The sequence below is a fragment of the Diadema setosum genome, chromosome 20 (assembly GCF_964275005.1).
Source record: "Diadema setosum chromosome 20, eeDiaSeto1, whole genome shotgun sequence".
In the NCBI taxonomy this organism is placed as follows: domain Eukaryota; kingdom Metazoa; phylum Echinodermata; class Echinoidea; order Diadematoida; family Diadematidae; genus Diadema; species Diadema setosum.
The window spans coordinates 5759919-5780723 of record NC_092704.1 but is presented as its reverse complement, the minus strand read 5'-3'; the positions used below and the strand labels follow the sequence as shown (position 1 = coordinate 5780723).

Below are 20805 nucleotides of genomic sequence, written 5' to 3'. Positions count from 1 at the left end.
CGATTTTCGATCGGGTTGGCAGCTTTGTTTGTTGAGCAGAATATGCGAAGTTGGCACGCCGTCGACTGAGTCGGACGTGCGAACGTGGCACATAAAGAGTTAAATGACTTGCTCTGGAGCTATCTTAGACTTAAAAGTAGCGACATCAAATGAATTTACAATCACAACAAATATGGAAACTATACAGGACAGGGATAAAGTGATATTAAGAACTTAAGGTTCTTGTCTGATTGCTGATTCATTTATGAGTGAAACTGAGGAGGAACAGCAAATGAGTAAAGCTTATTCAAGCTTAGACACTCTTAAGCACACTGCAAATCACTATTGAATAGAATACTGCATTAGATTTAAAATTCATTGCCATCTCATAATTTATACTCTTATAATTGCAATGTCCTGTTCCCAATATTCTCCAACCAACCTGAGTAAAGTGCAGATCTTTTCAGTAAATATAGTTCAGCTTCACAGATCAACATATTTGCAGTTTCTTACGGTACATATTCATTTTAGAATATAAAAAGTATAAGACCAACACCTATACCTACATTAAAAGAATTGCAGACAATACTATATTTGGCACAACATTAACAGAATACAAGAAGTTGAAGGATGATATCTCTTTGAAATGCATTTTTTTTTTAAACATGGTGATATACCAATATATATAATATATAATAGGGGTGAAAGCTGGGAAGTTATCAACAAACTAATACAATGATCAGACAGTATGTTAGGACTACACAACAGTTGTGTTATCATGAATATGTATTAACACATCACTCCAGATTGTGATATTTGAGTGTGGTACCCCCTCATACATAAATTCGGCACTCTTTCACTTAAAACCATCCTCTATTTGATCAGTAAAGTGGGGAAAAGCATTCACTTTTACAAAAGGATTTTCAGAGAGGACTATATCAAGATTAGGGTCATTTTCTGTTTCTACCTTTAACCTTTGTTCGTTCTTCGCTTGATTAAATCATTTTCATCACGAAAGAAGATTCAAAATCGGATTTATAAATTGCATATAGTTACTTGAGAGTTACAATGCGTTTCCATTTGAACTACGAACTTGAAGCTTGTATAGTATGATGTATCAAATGATACAGCAAGTCATACACACCTGCAAATCATTGCGATCAGTCTAGGACAGAGTTGTGTGAATTGTATGACTGCATTAGTTATCAATTCAAATCTCCACATTTTCCCCCAAAAGAAACTGAATTTAAACTCTGCCACAAAATGGCTGACATATCTGCACTGCAGTCATTTCTGACCCATCTCGGTCATCTAATAGAAGTTTCTCAACATGTTATAAGACATTGAAACACCCTTTCAAGCATGTGTGTGGGAAGTATTGTCAAATGGTAAGGCAAGTTAGCATCAAAACAAGTCAAATGAGAAATGGTAAGTGTTAAATACACAAAGAAAAGATGAAGTACCCAACATCCATGACTGACTATGAATGAAGTAAAATGGCAACACTCTAACTTACCATGCCTCCTGGGGGTCCATGTGGCATGTTCATCGGGGCCTGGCTAGGGTAGTGTGGCTGTGGGAAGTAGAGACCAGGGAAGTGACCGTGATGCTGCAAACAACATCAGAAGACAAACCACAACCAAACAGACCCGTAACAACTTCTAGTACACAATTAAAAGCCACCTTCGAACCCCCTCCCCCACCTATTGCACCCATACCCATTTACCCATTACCTCCCCCCCCCCCCCCAACCCTTACTCATTAACCAATCACCCCCTCCCCCATCCAATTCCCATACCCTAGCTTTGCATGGAGTTCATGTCAACAAGGCAACTTTTACAGAGGGCATGGGGCATCCAGTACAAAGGTGAACCTCACCATTGGAATTGAATGCACAAGAGACACATGCTCACATCTAGCTCTAGTATCCAATCAATTTAGGAGCTTGGAACTGCACCACTGATTATAAACAAGTTTGTTGATAATCTTTCACTACCCTACCCAATGCAAAACTCGAAAGTGCTTCAAAGGAAACATTTTGTCTCGGGCAACCCCTACAGCTACTTTACACTCCCATCCCCCTACATAGATCAAAAATTTGACGAGCCAAACTGACTGTCTTTCTAGTCCAACTTCTCTACAAGTAATTTTGATGGAAACAGCCTCTCACATCGAGAGGATTTTTTTGTAAATCTCACTAGAAACCCTCCATCCAGGGGGCCAACTGGGAATCTGCAAATGTACTCACTCCACCCTCGAAGGGCCCTGGTCCATAGGGCCCTGGGGGACCCTGTGGGGCGTGTGGGTGCATGGGGGAGCCGGAGAAGAGCGACATGTGGTCGAGGCCGGGGAAGAGGTTGTGCTGCTGGGGTTGCAGGTTCTGTACGTAGCTCTCATAGGCCTTGCGCAGCTTCTTGCTGATCAGCGACTCGGCAATGCTGCACTGCTCGGGTGTGCCGTAGATGGTGACGGTGCGCTCCGGGTTGAACACGGTCAGGTCTTGGATGCTGTGAAAAGTCCATGAAGTGGGCATTTCACAGTTAACACCGCAAATAAGACTAAGAGTTTGAAATTCATTAAATGCCAAAACTATCCAATCCTTCATAAAATTCTTTTCAGTGTGAAGACATTTCTGTTTTGCACATGTGAATGAATAACACTAAATACACAATAGCACTTGTAAATACCAGTGCTAGACTACTAAACTGCTGTTATGTTTTCCATCCTGCCTATCACTGATAGTAAGATGCACTATCAGAAAGAGCAAAGTGTCTAGGTTTGTGCTAACAGCCACTATGAGAAAAACAGAGTGTGTGTGTGTTTTGTGTGTGTGTGTGTGCCTGTCTGTCTGTCTGTCTGCGTGAGAGAAAGAGAGTAAGAGAGAGAGAGAGAAGAAGAAAAGAGAGAAGTGGTGTGGGAAAGAGGGTGAGAATTACACTGCAAAGGGATACTTACAGTGACACTGTGACCTTTGCCTTGGATTCCTCCATAATGCTGTTGATAGACGATCCATTCTTTCCGATAAGACGACCAACCAGGGCATTGTGTGCCAGGAGCTTCAGCGGCATGTCACTGGGGGGTCAAATACAGGTCAGAGTGCTTTAATTCCATTCATATCGTTTTTATTGACTGTCAACGCTGAGGTAATCAGCAAGATCTCCCTCTCTCTCGTAAACCAGGGTATCTCCGAGTATTGTGATCATCCGAACCCTCACAAATGAGCAAGGAGATGACTTTTTTTGTGTGTGGATTTCATCACACACACACAAAAAAGAGAAAATGAATTTATTTGTCTGCAAAATAGGATATCTATTTTCCAGAAAAAGAGGAGAAAGCTATTGGGTCCAATCCAAGTCCTGGGACGAGTGATGTCGTGAAACCTCCCAACAGTTCAAAAAACATTATCAAACATGAAAATGAGCATTTTTAGGCAATACTGCTCTGTTATCATTTTCTCCTCTACTATCGTATAATCCATCTTGGTATTGCTTGTGGAAGGGTGGGGAGGGTGAGTGGAAGGGGAAGGGGGAAGGATGGGGGCAGGAAAGACGGCCACTACTCACGTGTGGGACTCCTCGCTGCTCTCCTGTACCATGACTTCCATAATCTTCTTGATGGTCTCTGTCACCTGCTGGGGCTCGCCACAGATGGTCACAGCCTGCAAGCAAAGCACACAGTCACCATTGAATCCCCCTTTTCTCTTTTGCTTCTCCACCTCTCTTTTATAAAATTTTCTCACCCCCTACATCACATACAATTACCTCAATCTGTAAAGCAGTCACAACAATCACTACCTCAGGGAACAGATATGCAGTGCATTATGTCTATGAGAAATTATCATACCTCTTATACCACATGCTACAACGAAAGGGACATAAACTTCCACTATACCTGTTTAAAAAAAAAGAAAAATCAAAGGGGTAGTTTATTTACATACACTGTCACTCCCTGACTTGGTAAGGTGGAACTAGACTTAATGTGTCCACCACTTACAATGTTCCGCATTTCACCTTTTTCATGGATGTTTCATTACATCTTATACTAGCACAAGACACAATACGCGAACCACTCCTGGTTTTGCGCAATTACTCTACAAATTTTTAGAAATTTAAAAATGACTTCAGATAAAATTTAGCAAACCATATGCTACAAGCCTTGATCGTTTCGACCCTTTATTCTATACTAGAACTGACTAAGGAGCTGCTCATTTCAAGTCCACAACTGATAACACTCGACAGTATAATAATGACTTGAAGCCCACCCCCCCCCCCCCCGAACAATAATAAATAAATAAATAAATATATATATAAAGAATCAGGAAGCCAAAGATAGGGAATCTCAGTTCATAAACCACTCGTCCTGCTCGAGAACGCGCAAATTGCAATTCTTCAGCAAACAGTTGATATGTTTTCCTTTTCTTTAATGAGCAAGCAAATTAAAGTCTCTGCAAATACGAGCAGCTGGCACGGCTCAGTGTGTGATCAATGAATGAATCTAAATGTGTGGGCAATCAATACTTTATACACACTTCACAAATATGACGGCCGACAACGCTCTTTTTTTTTTCCTGTATGCACGACAGGAATGAGATACTCCTCTCGAAAATTTATGAAAGGAACATGAAGCAGAGAGTGGGAGTAGCTGCTTGGCACTACCAGCCTGTCTATCACGGTGTGATTGAATTTTCTAGCAATTCCCTCCCCCCCCCCCCCCCCCAAACAGAGAGACATGTGTGGGAACTTTTCGTCTGGCTCACAGTCTAGACTACCTCTTCCTGCTTGTCTCCCTGCATGCGATCTTAACGTGATGGGGCAATGTAAGAGGTGGGCGGGGATTCACATCAGGGATGAAAGAGAGCGAGAGCGAGAAAAGAGTTTCCACTAGTGTTTTGTCGGCAGCATGAGGTGAATTTGTTCTTCCTAAGGAGGTCAGTTTACAGTCCCAGATACAAGCTCTCACGTAGGGCGTCTGATCCCAAGGTCAAAAGGGTGTCTTCTCTCTGGGAGTCATGGTCTAGACGCTGGCATAAACATCCACAGACCAGAGGCATACACGTATTGAGAGATCTTGGGGCCTATGGAGAGCATAATACCCTGTTGCTGCTACTCTAAGCCTGTATTTTCCCCTCCTCATTAAATATTTGCAAGGCAGTGATCACACAACAAGCTTACAGTATGTCCGGTTGGTTTTGGGAGGAAGAAGAAATGGCAATTTAGGTTTAATGGCAACAATGCCAGTTCCCTCCCTAGTTGTGAACTTTGGTTTATGGTCAAAATCTGGACATTTATTGCCCTTCAAAATATTTTTGCATAACCAATGGGAGGGGCAATGTATGAAGACTAAAAAGAGTTACAATTACTTTGCACATTACTCACATGGATAGTATATCATCAGAGATTAAAGTGTCATTTAAGATAGCAGAGGCTCATACTTAATTGTTTTTCCTCATGCTTGCCAACACAAAAAACTACTAAATTTGCCAACTCCTCAGTTTTCACACTATTCAAGGAACCTGGAGCATTAAATAGACGTTCATACTTTCACAAAATCACATATATACCATGTACAATGTATACTACAGATCCATATGAAATTGCTAAATCGGGAAATTTAAAAAAAAAAAAAAAAAAAAGTGTGGGAATTCAGTGTAGACATGCCTATACATTATACCTGTCACAACATTCACAGTCAGGAAAACTAGATCACCCCCACCCCCTTTCCCCTCGTGTACCTCATTCAAATCCATGTACTTAGGAGATTACAATGGAAGAACAGTTAGCATACAAAGCGTACACTTAAGGTAAATGCTCTGAATGACATACTATAATCACAAGGGTTTGCCAAAGGGAAGTACCACATGCAAGAACTTACGCCAACCGTGTCCAAATTCACACAAAGAAGTTAGAAAGAGTTCACACTTATTAACCTGTACCTTCTCTGTAGATCCAATGTTGTCCTTACGATGGATATCAACCCTAGAGTTGGGTAGAAGGAACAGAAGAAAAAAAAAATATCAATGTTAATGTATACTTTTGGGAGAATCAAACCATGTTTCATGTCACAAACCCAGCAAACAAATAATCCGGACAAGTTGATAAGGAGCTATTATACATACGACCAACTCTTTTAACTGATAAAGTCTACAAACACTCAATATTTCCCCTGGAACAAAACAAAACACACAGAATGTTTGCAACAGCTTTGCAAGTAACACACTTTGTCCTCATTGTAGCCATACACATGATAACACAAAAAGGCAATTTATCATGCTACGCACAGAGAACATGTTAAATTCATCCAATACAGTCAAATACATCATGCGGAAAATTCTTCATACAACTGGGCAACACTTTTTATACCAGCCGACTTATTCAGGCGCAAGTTTGAGCACACATGAGGCCCTCTGAAACAGGGTAATCACTTTGGGTGCTAACATACAGCTGATGTAATAACAACCCAAGATCTTGGCACGTCTAAAGAGTCACCGAATACTTTGAAAAAAGATATTAAAAAAAAAACAAAAAACACTCTCCATCAGTTTATTTTCTATCCACTAAATCAAAAAGTAAGATGTCGTCAATCAACAACCTGTGAAAATAAACATGGCTGTGTAAAAGTGGAAGAGTCGAGGGTCTGTGGGGAGGTGATACAGACGAAGGCACCTGGACTGACATTACTCACTAATCCATGCTCGTGAGTCACGCCAAAGCAGGCGGCACTAACTGCATCTGTGAGTTGTGGCTGGATTTTGATCAATCATATTATCTGCTAATGTATGATTAGTAGTGGTGAAATGAAAATTCCTTCAGAACCGGAGGTTGAGTGGCACCTTGTGACCCAACATGAATGTAAATTCCTGATCTCTCTAAACATCCCTTGTTACACAAGCACACACAAATGCACAAATAGAGTTTCAAAAATTTGAACTCCATAAACCTTTTGGTTTTTTTTTAATGAAAGTCTCTTCCTTACACCTTCTTCCCTTTCCATTTGCGCATCATGCAATTAAATAAACTTTCAGTACATTTTTAGTTCATCATGAAGAATGATGCCCTGAGTGCCTGTGGAATATTATTAAAGTCCATTTCAAGGCTGCCCCAAAATACTGTTTTACACTACTTGAGTAAAAACAGTTTGCGAATCGATATATATATCAAAATATTAAATAATCATAACCATCGCAATTAGTTTTAAAAAGGGAAATAACTGTCACCATTTGATTAAACTCTGCTGGAACATTAAAAAAAAAATCAAAAAGTATTTTTACTTGAAATATTGCGTTAGAAAATAAAAGAAGCATACTGTACATTTTAAGTAGTTGAAGTACTTGAGTGAGATATTACAAAGAGGAAATTGAACAATTATGACATTACTCTGAAATGCTGAAGACAGTATATCTGACTAACTAGCATACTACTCCTATACATGCTTTAATAGATTAGAGGGTACAAGATTAAATTCCTCTTTACAGAGTAATACCAATATCACCATGTGACAGGACACTCCCACTGTTCTCTTTAAAAGCACGCCTCTAGCAATCACCTTCATACGTTCACACAATACACAACTGAGTCATATGACGTAGAAGGTAAGGCGGTAAGAATATCCTTACGTCAATGCACATTTTTCTTCCTTTTAGCGTGTAAACTTTCTCATCCATTGCCATGGTAACCCAGAACTGGCAGCCTCTTTGTGAGAGCTCCTTAATCTCTCTAAATATCAGCCTGCCATCATTTACATCTGTACACGCATCCAGGTAAAGATAATAATTTCAGACACAGGATGTGCATTTTCCTAGAAAATTTTCCTGCATTGTACTGCTACAAAATATTTACATACAAATTAGAAGTATGTCAGTGTCAAGGATATTATTAACATAACAGGTTTGACACATGGCTATTTAAAGTTTCCACTTTTCGCCTACGTACATTGCGTAATACACGACGCCTTCCAAATTCTTCACGACTAAATCTACAATTTCTACATACTGCTGGTATCTGGGAAGTGCAGAGCTTTCCTGTATAAATAAATGGTAAATTGTGCCTCTAATACCTGTGTGCTTATAAAAGTATATTACTACAAGATATGCACAGTGAAAGACAAGCAATTTTCATGCTGCACTGAACTGTAATATTCAATATATTTAAATTTGTTGAAAATATTCATGTTAGTAACTCAACTTGCTAAACAACTGTTAATTTGACAACTTCATCTACATACTAAAAAAAGTAAGAAGAAGAACAGAGCAGGCAAAAACATCTTCTCTTTACTTCTCTGCCCCCGCATAAGGCTGAGGAATGTTTGAAAGTGACCAGCACTAGGGCAGAAAAATAGCTCAGGGGCTGTGAACACTCCCGGTCCCATAGGATCTCACATCCCACAGCTCTCTCTCTCTCAGAGCACACACCTGGCTATTTTACCACATGGTCATCTGTCTTCAGGCGGAGGTCATATGTGTATTGACTAGCCATACGACCTTTCACGTGGAATGTCAATGGCACTAAGACCCCAAAAAAGCACACACAAACACAGACATACTTACACACACACATGCACACACCACTACCATATGGCAAAACTGTAGAGAGGAAGATGCTCAATCAAGAGTTACCACAGGACATGTGGGCAAACTAGGATTATACTCTTACACTGTACAACGGTGCTTCAATTTCTATAATTTCAATTTCAACTTTCACATAATCTACAACTCCCAATCAAGCTAATATCTTCATAGTCAACCTTTTTCCTATTGAGTCAACATCAAAAAAATTATTATTATTATTCCTCTAAAAATGCAATAATTGTATAACATTCCCGAAGATGGCACACTGCGAACAAATGGGAACACAGACACTAAGCCTGTATTACACCAACAAATACACTGGTAGTTGATCACTGCAGTCCCAACCCGGCGCTAGCTTACAATTCATTCTCTCTCAATACACCCACATCATCAGTTCTGTCATTCACTGTGGCAGCTATTGTAGGGGACCATGCATCATCAAAGAGTAGAAAACGGACATGGGGGGGAAACTCACTTGCATCCTGTTTCCTTCGTGATTGACCTGATGATGTTGCCGCCTTTGCCAATGATGGCACCAACAAACTCGCTCCTCACCAGCATTCTGAGAAAAAAAAAGAGCGGATCAGTTTATAGGCATGCCTTTTGTTATTAGCACTGCATGTGCCTTATAATATGTTTATACACTCATGTACAGTATGTCCCCCAAAAAATTACAATCGATGTTCGCATTGATAACTTAAGATATGCTTTAACTGTCTAAAAGCTACTTCAGGGTCTTAAAATATAGCATCTTAGCTATATTATGCAGAAAACTCCATTCAATTTGGTTTAGCGGTCACTTGTTGTAAAGCATGTCATATGTTGTGTCCGATTCTTCCAAGTTTAGCGCTTGGATGCTTTTGGAAAGTGCTGCATAATGTGTGAACACAATGGACAGAACTTGGGGGGGGGGGGAAGGATTCCTGACACGCTCGACAAAATTCCTCATTTCTCTTTGACCATTGAAGCAAATCGGATGGGGTTTTCTGTAAGATGTGGGTAGTAAGTTATAGTTTCATACCCTGAAATTGTATTTGGATTGATTCAGTATTTTTAAAGTTTCATTGCGGAGGGTACCGTTGTGATTTTTTTTTTTTTTTTTTTTTTTTGAGGGGGGGGGGGGGGGGGGACTGACGTGACATAGAGTACCGCACTTGCAGAGCATGATTAAACCTCACAAGAATGTAAGCAATGAAACAAACATTCCACAAAAGAGTGAAAGGGTAGGATGTGATACTTATTTCTGCAATCAGTTACAAACACATTCCAAGAGTTTGTGGCATCTGGGAAACGAGACTGGGGCTGACACTGTCAGGCGACATAACATGTCAGGACAAAATTCACATCATCCAATTCCAGGATTCCATATTTGTGTGGATTCCACTTGCTGAATAATTGTTTTCGCCTGACCCAAACTTTAAACTTGCTGCCAACAGAAAGTGAGTCACTATCTTGCAAGCATTTATTATGCCCGGTTCCGTGACATTTGCTCCTGCGACAATTGCTCCCAAGAAATATTTGCATGCTATTAAAGCCACACAAAGATTCTATCCACAAACAGAACCCCAAACCTTATCCTAATCCTCATATTGAACTAAACCTGAAACTCCATTACAACTTTTAACCCAAACTCTAAGTCCTTGGAGAAAATACGACACGAGCAATTGCCAAGGGAGTAAATGTGTCACCAACCAGCCCCTTTCTTCTTCATCCCCCTCCCTAAGCATCATGTTATACAGAAGGATATACATGTGTAGCAGTCACTGCTTTAATATAATATCACAAGCACAGAATCACTTACACTGCAGGGAAAAAAAGAATAAGCTACCTTAACATGTACTTTTGTATTACACTGAAAACATATATGATGAAGCTAGCCTATTGCAAGGCTTCCAACACCCAAATCAAAACCACAGAGCAATCAGGGAGCTTTTGTGGTGTGTGTGCTACATGTATCTCGTGAGAAGAACCTATTCCTTAATCGGAGAGGCTGTATGAATTCTTTTGTCCAGATGTGAAGAAAGAGTTCAGTTTTCATGCAACCTCCTGCAGAATTCTGGGAAGCCTGGCAAGAGTGTTTAACACAGCATTTATCCTTGGTTGTTCGGTATTCCCTCATCTACTACACTGTGTATGCCACATAATAATTGAGTCTAACTTTTAACAAATCGGAACTTTGAGACAATTTCGTGTGAGAGGTTATTTGCGATCATGAAGTACAGTATTATCATGCACAATGTCCATGTGACGTGTACAGTATACTGCGAACCAGTACATGTACACATGTGTTCACGTCAGAATCAGAATTAACATTTTCATACTTTGTAAGTTCTTAAAGGTTAAAGGTTTACCATTTGGAGCAGTTATTCAAAAAATTTTCGAGTTATCACATTTGATGGAAATGTGTAGGTCAGTTGTATCACAAAACATCCTACCATATAAAAATTTCGCAATAAAGCCTAAAATGTAAGGAGATATCACTACTTTTCCTATTAAACCATAACTGTAGACGCTTTTGTCTAGAAACAATTTTATCATAACCAATGTTCGCATTTTGCAAGTTTAACAATATTTAACATGGATTATAACGATTAAAATTTTTACATGGGTTGTTTTTATCCCTAACTCACATTGTAGCATTATTTTGAAGCGCTCAAGCTGGGTTTCTGTTTTATCTGCAAATGGTAAATGATGCCTTTAATTTTGTGGATAGCACCCAACTCGGGCAATTCACAAAACTAAAACCCAGCGTAATATATGACGTATACAATGTTGTTTTCATTGTAGCTGTTTGTGTTTGTACTTTGGGCACAATGTAGTTTCAGTTTATGTGTACAACACTCTGCAAACACCATTATCAACATCATCGTCAACACCACCACCACAACCACCATCACCACCACCAGAACACTTGGCTCACCTGACGGGGAAGTTGGAGGTGTCTGGTACATGCTGCTGATGGTTGTACATGCCCCCTGGGCCACCCTGGTTCTGCCTGAAGCGGTTTGTACGGTTGCCGCCATTCTTGAACTTTACCTGCACAACACCAGAAATTTAACACAGTGAGAAAAAAGGTAAGTGGGGGAAATGAGTGGGGAAGTGGATGAAGAATACAATTGATGAGGTAGCACGAGAAATAGCACTCACGAAAGCAATGACTGAAGGAGGGGAGTTTAACGAACACAAACGGGGAGGGGATTGGACATGGAAATTCAAAGGGATAAGAGTTACTGTAGAAATTGTGGGGAAAGTGTGAGGTGAGAGCAGTAAAATGACACTGAAGAGGGCCAAAACTCGGGATCTTTTGAGGAATGGTAGAACATCGGCAAGAGGAGGATGATTAAGAGCTAGGATGGCACACCACCGATCCAGCATCAACATACATGTATTATGCCTATGATGGAAACCCTATTGGCTCCTCCTACAGGATGGCTGGTGTCATGGAGCAACGCACTTCATGGGAATTCCCACTGTCGTGAAACCTCCCCCCCCCCCAAAAAAAAGAAAAAAGAAAAAGATAGGCAATAAGCCAACATCAAGATATAGAACTCCTGTATGCAAAGCCTACTCTCTAAAATGCCATCTGCATGTTAGGCTACTTCAGGTTGCACCGCAACACTATAATCTGTCTATATACGGTACTCATTCAGCAACATCTACTGGCTTTTTCATGTGGGTACTGCGAAGGTTCAGAGAATGTACTCGGTCCCAAGCAACAGTTGGAAAGGCAGTCCTGAGACACTCCGCAAGACTTGTAGAAAAAAAAAAAAGTTTCATAAGAAATACATTCCTTTCAAACCAGTCATTATATAACAATCTCTACATGTACAAGAGTTTACATTTTCAATGCTAGGCTGATGAGGTATTTAATGTATGTAGTTGATTTTGAAGAAACAAGAAAATCAGTCCCATTAAGAATGGAGTTATCAATAATGCACAGTACATGGAAGCCCCTAGCACTACAGGCTGCAGGACCTCTCTATTCGAGTATCGTTTTTCTGGCTCTATCCTCTCAGGAAAGCAAAAAATAAACAAACAAAACAACAACTAAACACCCTGCAGCCCGCCCTGCAACACTCCCGGGTGATGTAGGATGTAACCATTCACAGAGTCCCACGTCACAACCAGGATTTCCTACGTGCCTATATCCTGTGGATCTCGTTCATACAGCACTCGCTGCCGTACATCACTGCAGGAGCGGTGACTCACGGTGAACTCATACTGTGCCGCAGCAGACGTTCGATAGATAAGACGGACAAATTTCAGCCCTCTTTGGCTGCTTGCTTGTCATACAGACTATCTATAGGGTTATGCACCCCATGACTTGCCCTGCATACACCAACTTCTACTTCACTATGTTACGAAGAATATAGCAGTTGCGGCAGTGACATCGACCCAAAAGAAACATTCACTTTGGATCGAGAATCACCATAATGGTGCAACAGTTCTATAGATTTACAGCAGAATTAGGTCCAGATAATCAGAAAGCTATAAAACTTAGGTTTCATCTATCCAACATGCTACTATATATAAAGCCAGTGTCATATATGGGTCAAGTAATGCTGTTATGCCTTCTGGGGGTTTTTTAAGTACAAAATCAAAAAGAAAAAGAAAAAAAAAAGATTGAAGGCACTGGCTTCTTCAAACTTTGAAAATGTTAGAGAAGACAGCACCCATATATTTAGCCACAGTCACACACATTCATTAAAAAAAAGAAAAAACAAACAAACATGGAAGCAGAAAACACTCTTTAGTCTAAATTTACACGCAGAACAGATGAAGAGACTGAAACCACATCAAAATCATGTGTCAGCAACAAGCTTTCCAGCTGCCACTAGGGCACCTGAACATTGACTACAAGTTGTAGGTCACATTCAAATGGTTGCAACATTCTGATGTTTGAATTTGCTTGACTTTTCACCGTGCCGCAGAGTTTATCTGAGTCCACAAAAATTAATTGAAAGAATGAAAGTTTTTTAGGTAGAAAATTCAATGAACAGAGTAACTATGACAAGTGTAAAAGCAGTGGAATTTGCTTGCATACTAAATACTGTAACTGCTGATCTCTTTGCTGTACTTTGCCTACTTCTTGCCTCTTAATGATGGTTCTAGTGAGTTCTAATCTGGCAGAGGTGGATGCTAACCCAACGAAAACCACTGCGGAGTATGAAACCTTTCAACACACAAGCCATGCTGACTTGGCTTTATGACAACACCTCCAGTCACACTCACATGACGTCAGACATGGCAAACATGGTGATGCCCACATCCAACTAATTGCCGCTCACCCAAACTGGATATGAAAGAAGTAGCATTGTTTTTGTTTTGTGTTTTTGTTTTTTGTCATTGATTACCCAATCAGGAAGTGGCATAGTTGCCCATTTGTGACACCAACGAACATACATCCTGGGGAACAATTTGTGTTGAATCAACTAAGATGAGCAAGTCCTCCCTTGACAATTACAAGAAAAATGCTCTTCCAATCATCACAGAAAAGGGAGCACTACTCATTTGACCCTGTTGTACTGAAATGAGCTGTAGTTTTAAAGTGTGACCTTATCCCCCCCCCCCCTGGAAAAACCAACATACATACACACACACACACACACACACACACACACACACACACACACACACACAAGAATGAATGTGAAGACTAAAATCATCTTCTGATTTTCTTCATTCAGGCATCGATTCCAACTACACATGGGGAAAATTGCCAGCACTACATGAATATAAAAATAATATGACAAATCCGCATGTGGACACCGAGTAATAATCACAATATGAATGTTTGGCTCAAGCAAATCAAAAGGCTGGCTTACCATTACATTCAAATTACATGCCCGGGTATGGATATTTTACCACCTTAAAAGACCTACTAACAAGCTGATTCATCCATCTGCACATATTCGAGATACAGTATATATTTCAATACTTGGAATCAGGTTTGCATGCATTACTTGTTACTATGTCAGGCACCCCTTGGGGCAAGCTTCGTGGCTGCCGGTGACAACCCTTGTTTTCAAAGTGTGCATACAATTTTCATAATATGGTAACAAACTGATCTATTGGTAAGCAGTATCTATTAAACTAGAGCAAATCATGGAAGGTCTTGACAAGAACATGATTCATTTCAACTCTCGAACAGCAACAAAAAAGTGGCAATACCACAATCTGACTTCTGACTTCATTCTAAATGTTTTGTTCCAAGTACAATGGGGGTTGGGATTGTATACATGCAGTATTCACAGAGAACTGGAGCCTGCCCGAGTTCACTTACCCTCAGTTTGGACTCCTGGTACTCGTATCCATTGAGCTGCCTGATGGCCTGCTCAGCTTGCTCTGGCTGCTCATAAGTTACCACCACGGCGTAGTGACCATTGGGGTTCTTGGAGGCCACTGCATAATGTTGGGGGAAGAAGAAGACAGCACAGCACAGTGTGCGGCATGCATTATTTTAATTAGTGCCAATTAAATGACATTACTGGCATGGTGATCTTTGAAGTTCCTGAAGGCTACTTGCTGACTTTATGGCATCACATCCATACATTCTGTCTGAAGGTACATGTTGTGTGTGGTAATCTCATTCTCCTTCTTCTCATCTTTTTTTTTCAATTGTATCCAGCATAAAAGTAAATTTGATATGACAGTAAGAACCTGAAATGGAGCATTCGTATCAACTGATGTGAAATTTGTCATGAGCCTAGAAATTCTATCCAATACACACAAAATTAGAGCTCTAAGATTATTTCATGAGCGAATGGCCAGTGAATCATACATGAGATAGTGAAACACAGCAGGTTCCCCTCATTTAAAACACAAACTATGGAGAGTGACCAAGATTTTAAACAGTTCACTTGGTGCTTTTGTCCTGAAAGATTTTTATTCCCTTGAACAACTTCAAGGTAATGGATTTTGCATACTAAAAATTATAAAGGTAAGAATTAATTTTGTCACATGGTTGGCACTTGCAGCATCATGGAAACTGTGTTAGAACTTTCAAAGCAATGTTGCTCTTAAAGGTGAATCCTTGCAATATCCTAATGAATATTCATCAACCCCTGCTGTGTTAGACTGATACAGGTCGTTCACTGATGTGTCATCACTTACCCCCCCCCCCCCTTCATACACACACATGCATGCACACACACACACACACCAAATGGGATTCAGCTTGTTAAGGCTGGTGCTAGCAGAGTTAACAGGGCATCCCTTTATTGCTTCATTACTCGCACATGTCCTCAAGATACGACGCATGTGATTCATGTCTTTGTTTGCTGAGGGCCATTAATGAATGATCTTTCTTTCCCCTTCCCAGCAACTACCATCCCATCCTTCTATTTTTTTCTTCTTTTTCTTTCTTCTTTGGGTCTTCCCTTTTTACCCCCCCCCCCCCCTTTCCCCCTTGAATCCCCTTCTGGGGCAGGGCAAGGAGGCCATTGAACTTGCCCACCCTGCATGAACTACAAATGGCCGCAGGTTATCTCATAATTGAGAGACGGGGCAGTCTCATAGCTCTCAGGGTGTGCGGGAGAGAGGAGCTGGGCGAAAAAGATGAACTGATATGACAAAGAGGGGAAACATTATTTCATGAACAGGCTGCCTCATTAGGAGCATTTCCCCTAATGTCCATTTACGAGCCAGACGAGAGGCAGAGATCTTTACTCAGGCCACTTTTTTACTCCCTCGAAATTAATGTTGAATGTGATTGTACTAATATCCTGGCCTATCAATCATTGTTGGCTTCAACAATGCGGTCTAAACTAGAACCTTGTGAACATTGCAAAGGTGATTGTCTCGGAGGCAATGTAAAAATAGTCGATGAACTCAGGCCCTCTACCTCTCCTCTCTGTTTTTGTTCTTTCTTTTTTTTGTTCTTTTTTTATTTCTCTCTCTCTTTTGGGCCTCTGCATGTGTGCTGGTTATTGATTGGCATGCCCTTTTTACATGATGGTGTCATTACACTCATAGAACATTACACTTCAACATAAAGTACAAGCTGCTGGAAGTGGGTGAAGACTTTGAACAAAATATGATAGCTCTCATAATATAAAGCTCATAACCACTTACTAACAAAAACCTACATTCATGCTTCCTCTTCCTTCAAAAAATCTTAAGACACAAAAGTAGGTGAAAACCTCGCTAACCAAGGACATGTTTAAGCTAAACTACACTGACTGTCCATCTGCATTTTATATACTTGCTATCTCCTTGTATGCTTTGGGTGCCCATTGGCATGGAAAATCACATAGCATTGCACACACTGTCCAAAGTCCCTGGTGGAAAGGGTTGAGCAACTTTCACAGTTGCCTCAGAAAGTTCAAATTTATAGTCCAGCCCCCCCCCCCCCTCCCCCACAAAAAAGGGCATGCACAGCAAAATGCACTTGTTTCAGTGATTAAGTTAATTCCCCACAAGCTTTGTCTTATGAGGGGCATATCACTAAAGGTTTTCAAAAGCATCTAGTGAAAGATTTTATTGAATGTATTATTACACTAGAATTACATGTAACATCGAACCTGATAGCAAAGGGTGGCTGCAACAATTACAGGTGTTTCCTCACATAGTATGTACTAATTATTGTTGAAGCTACAATGTAAATCTAAATCCCATTATAACCATCCACAAGTTGTTTTTTTTTATGTAGGTACACTACAAGGTTTAATACAGGGAGACTTGACCGCATCGGAGCCTCTCTCCTCTCTCAGGCACAACGGAGTTCACTTGGAGTTCGGAATAGACAAACCATATGTTTCAATTTCAAACACGAGCACCGGTTTCGGTGCTGGAAGAGCGGTGTTCATAGCTCATCCCACAATGCAACAAAGCTCCTGAGTGACGGGTGACATGGTAAAAGCATTTGTTGCAAAAGCACAGGGCACAATGAGGCTACCCAAAGACGCCTGCTCGCTTTCACTATTCGAAACTGGGCAGACTTTGCCAAGATGAAAGAACACACTACTGTCGCCATGGTGATGGTGACATCATCACAATCATCATACAATCTCTAAAAGCCTCCACCCAAGCTTTCTGCAGGTTCAGATGGAATTCAGAACATTTTTGTTTGGTGAGATGTCTACAAAGTGAGCAATGGAAAGCATGCTGTGGGGCTATCCTGCTTGCACATCTGAATTCCAACCACACTGGTAGTGGGGATAACTCTACAAAGCTTTGATTTCCGTAACTTTCATGTATCATAAACTAAATAATAGTACCCTGAAGGACACAAGAATACTCGGTCATCTCTGGGATTTTCCAAGCAGATCAAATACTCGGAAAATGTACCTAAAATATTTCTTCTGTGCTTGCATTCACACTAAACCACTTCTTCTTTAATGGCATAATGAATATGCCATCATCTCAGTTATTTTTTTAAATGTAAGAAAGAACTTTCTAGCAAGCTTCTTTTGCAGCATGGAATGTGCACAGCACTGATATACAGTACGTGTATTGCATCTAGGTCAAATGGAAGGGACAGTGATTTTGATTGACGAAATTTTAACATAAATCAATCAGTGTACATCCCTGTCAAATTGACTAGTTTGAAATTGCCTTGCATACCGGTCAAAAGCCTTTACACAGTCACTTACAGTAACTCCTTTAATAGCATTACAATGCCAGACACAGTATATTGTAGCTGGGTTTTGTTGTTGTTGTTGTTGTTTGTTTGCTGACTTGTTTGTTGTTTGCAGTGACACAAGAGGTAAAATATTCTGGGCCTCCAAACTCGGGAATGAGAGGCCCGCTATACAATGTATTTAATAAGAGAATACCCTTGAAATTTGAACTTACACCCAAAATCTGAAATACGACTGGAGCAAAAAAAAACAAACGAACAAACAACGCGGGAAAAAAAAAAGTTTTTTATATCAGGAATTTATTGCCATGTATTCAGAACCCATGCCCAATAAACACTCAAAATTTTGCAAGCAAACCATCACAGTCAACTGAAGTTTCATATCCATACCACTGGTAACAAATACCATATTTTTCATGCATGCTCTCCATGGAACATAGGAAGCACAAGAGTCCAAATACACCTACCCCTTTCTGGTGAAAAGAAAATCAATCTGTTACAAAATATGTGAACCTTTTTTTTTTTTTTTTTCCTTCTTTTATAAGTAATCTTTATCACCTGTAACAGAACAGAAAACACAACTGTACGATACACTGCCATGCCATGCAATTAGCAACGACTGCCTAGATCATGCACAGGTTTCCTTGAAATACTTACGTGGCTCACATTCTGTTACAGTGCCAAAGGTGTTTGCCAGCTTCTCGATTTCCTTATGCTCCACTTTGGTTGGAACATTCATGATGATGATCTTCAGCCGGTTGCTGCAAAGCGACAAGAGACGGGATCATGTTATAAACGACAACAAAAACATACCAAGTTACATATTTGTAGAAAAGCTTGATAAAATTACTGTGAACCATAAAGTAAGAGTTAGAAGCAAGAAGATGTAACAAGAAAGGGAGAGACAGACAGATAGACAGACAGACAGAAGCAGTAGGAGCAGAAGAGAGAAGGAAAAAATGCTCAAAAATATAGAGAACACAATATATATTAAGAAAAACAGCAAAAGATGATAGAAAATTAACAAAAACAAGATAAGGAAGATCAACAGCCATACTCAAATCACAAACAATTTGTTTTTACCTGTACGGTCAAATCCACTGCGCATTATACTGACCTTAGGAGCTACTTATGACAAGATTTATTTTACAAATACGTCACATCAATGATACATTGTAGTAAAAAGACACAAATTTTTCCTCTTCGTCACACAAAATGTGAAAATTCACCACAACACTTGATACAGCATTTCTCCTCCTCCTTCTTTGTTATAATCTACTTTCAACCTATTGCATCTTGTCATACAGTAGAAAGTGATGGCTACTTGCAATGAAGTGTCCTTCCAGATATTCTAATATTTCATTAGGAACTCTGATCCCTGACCTTGGAACAGTAATATTCAACACTGCTATTCAATTATTTTCTTTTCATTAAAGTTGTTGTTTTACCAATTCTGTGTGAATCTTAATTTCATTGAGTTGTGTAATTAGGAATGCAAATAAAGTACGTAATCTTGACCTTTCGGCGTCATAACCTAAACAAACTTTACAAATGAAATAGAAGACAGCTTCTAATAATGAGGACTCAAAACAAGACAATAAATTTCCTTTCTCACCATCTTCACCAGTTTTTCATATTGTATAAACTTTGCAAAGAACAAGTACTGTAGCAAATGTTCTGCCAAATTACAAAGGTGGTCATGAATTCTACTGACAATTTGTATGTTCAATTTTATGGGGCCATTCTTCTATTAAAGCAATTGTCTTTGTTATTAGCTACAGCGTACCTCTATGCACATTATTAGTATTGATGAAATCTTGAGATGGCGCCCCTAGCGAGCTAAAACCCATCACAGCTTTTACTGTAAATATCATATTAAGAAACTTTCTCCTGTGGTACCATTATCATACTAAAATGGCCCTGTTGGTAATATAAAATGAATAATTTGGTGAATTACCATAGACTAGAAAGCCTGTTCGCCCTTCCCCAAATCAATGCATGCATTGCATTATTCAACTACAAGGTGCCATAAAGGGAAATAACACTCATTGGCTGAAAATCACTGCTTGCCTTGTTTGTTTTCATGTTGGTCTTATTTTCTACCTTCTTATTTTCTACCTCAAAATTATACTGTTCCTTTATTCCTAATAGTGAGCTAAAAGACAAGTGTATTATGCAGTAAAACAGCAATGCACACGGGTAATAAACTATACAGAAGTATGTGACAGAAGTATGAAGAAAAAACCCGCACAAAGCTAGAATGATGCAAAGCAGGTAGCTATATGACACAGAAAGATAGGCAAAAGGCACGAGGAAAACATGGGGACTGGTGCATAGTCCAACGCAGATGCATGTTGGCATCCACTACCTGGAGTTTCTGATGAAAATTTGAATACCACAGCACAGTAACAGCATCAGAGCTGCTCCACATTCAGTGGCAATGCTACAAATGAGGAACCACATTCCGCATCGAGTCCTGAATGAATGCTTTTGTTGAACGCCGGCAAACAATTTCTCGGTTTGCACAAAAAGACTACAGCAGCAATCATAAAAAGCAACAACTCTTGTTGCTACATGTATTTTACATTCTTTCATTTTTAAGTTTACAAAATTGATGATGCCAGTAGTAAACATATTTGAATGGTTCCCTTTCTTTATAGTAAGAATGCGCCCAGTGATTATA

General features: G+C 39.8%; 1 protein-coding gene across 3 annotated transcripts in view; it reads right to left on the bottom strand.

The window, feature by feature from the left end:
- LOC140243842 (insulin-like growth factor 2 mRNA-binding protein 1) overlaps positions 1–20805 on the bottom strand; it is a 48461-nt gene that overhangs the window by 10955 nt on the left and 16701 nt on the right. For 2 of the 3 annotated variants that reach the window (XM_072323512.1, XM_072323514.1), the window contains 9 exons: positions 18780–18883; positions 14826–14944; positions 11463–11578; positions 9018–9104; positions 5906–5954; positions 3543–3637; positions 2935–3051; positions 2228–2486; positions 1496–1552 (listed from right to left, as the gene is read on the bottom strand). In XM_072323512.1, the coding sequence (XP_072179613.1) occupies positions 1496–1552; positions 2228–2486; positions 2935–3051; positions 3543–3637; positions 5906–5954; positions 9018–9104; positions 11463–11578; positions 14826–14944; positions 18780–18883 (1003 nt within the window). The remainder of the gene's footprint in view (positions 1–1495; positions 1553–2227; positions 2487–2934; positions 3052–3542; positions 3638–5905; positions 5955–9017; positions 9105–11462; positions 11579–14825; positions 14945–18779; positions 18884–20805) is intronic. The other variant, XM_072323513.1, reaches the window with a different exon arrangement.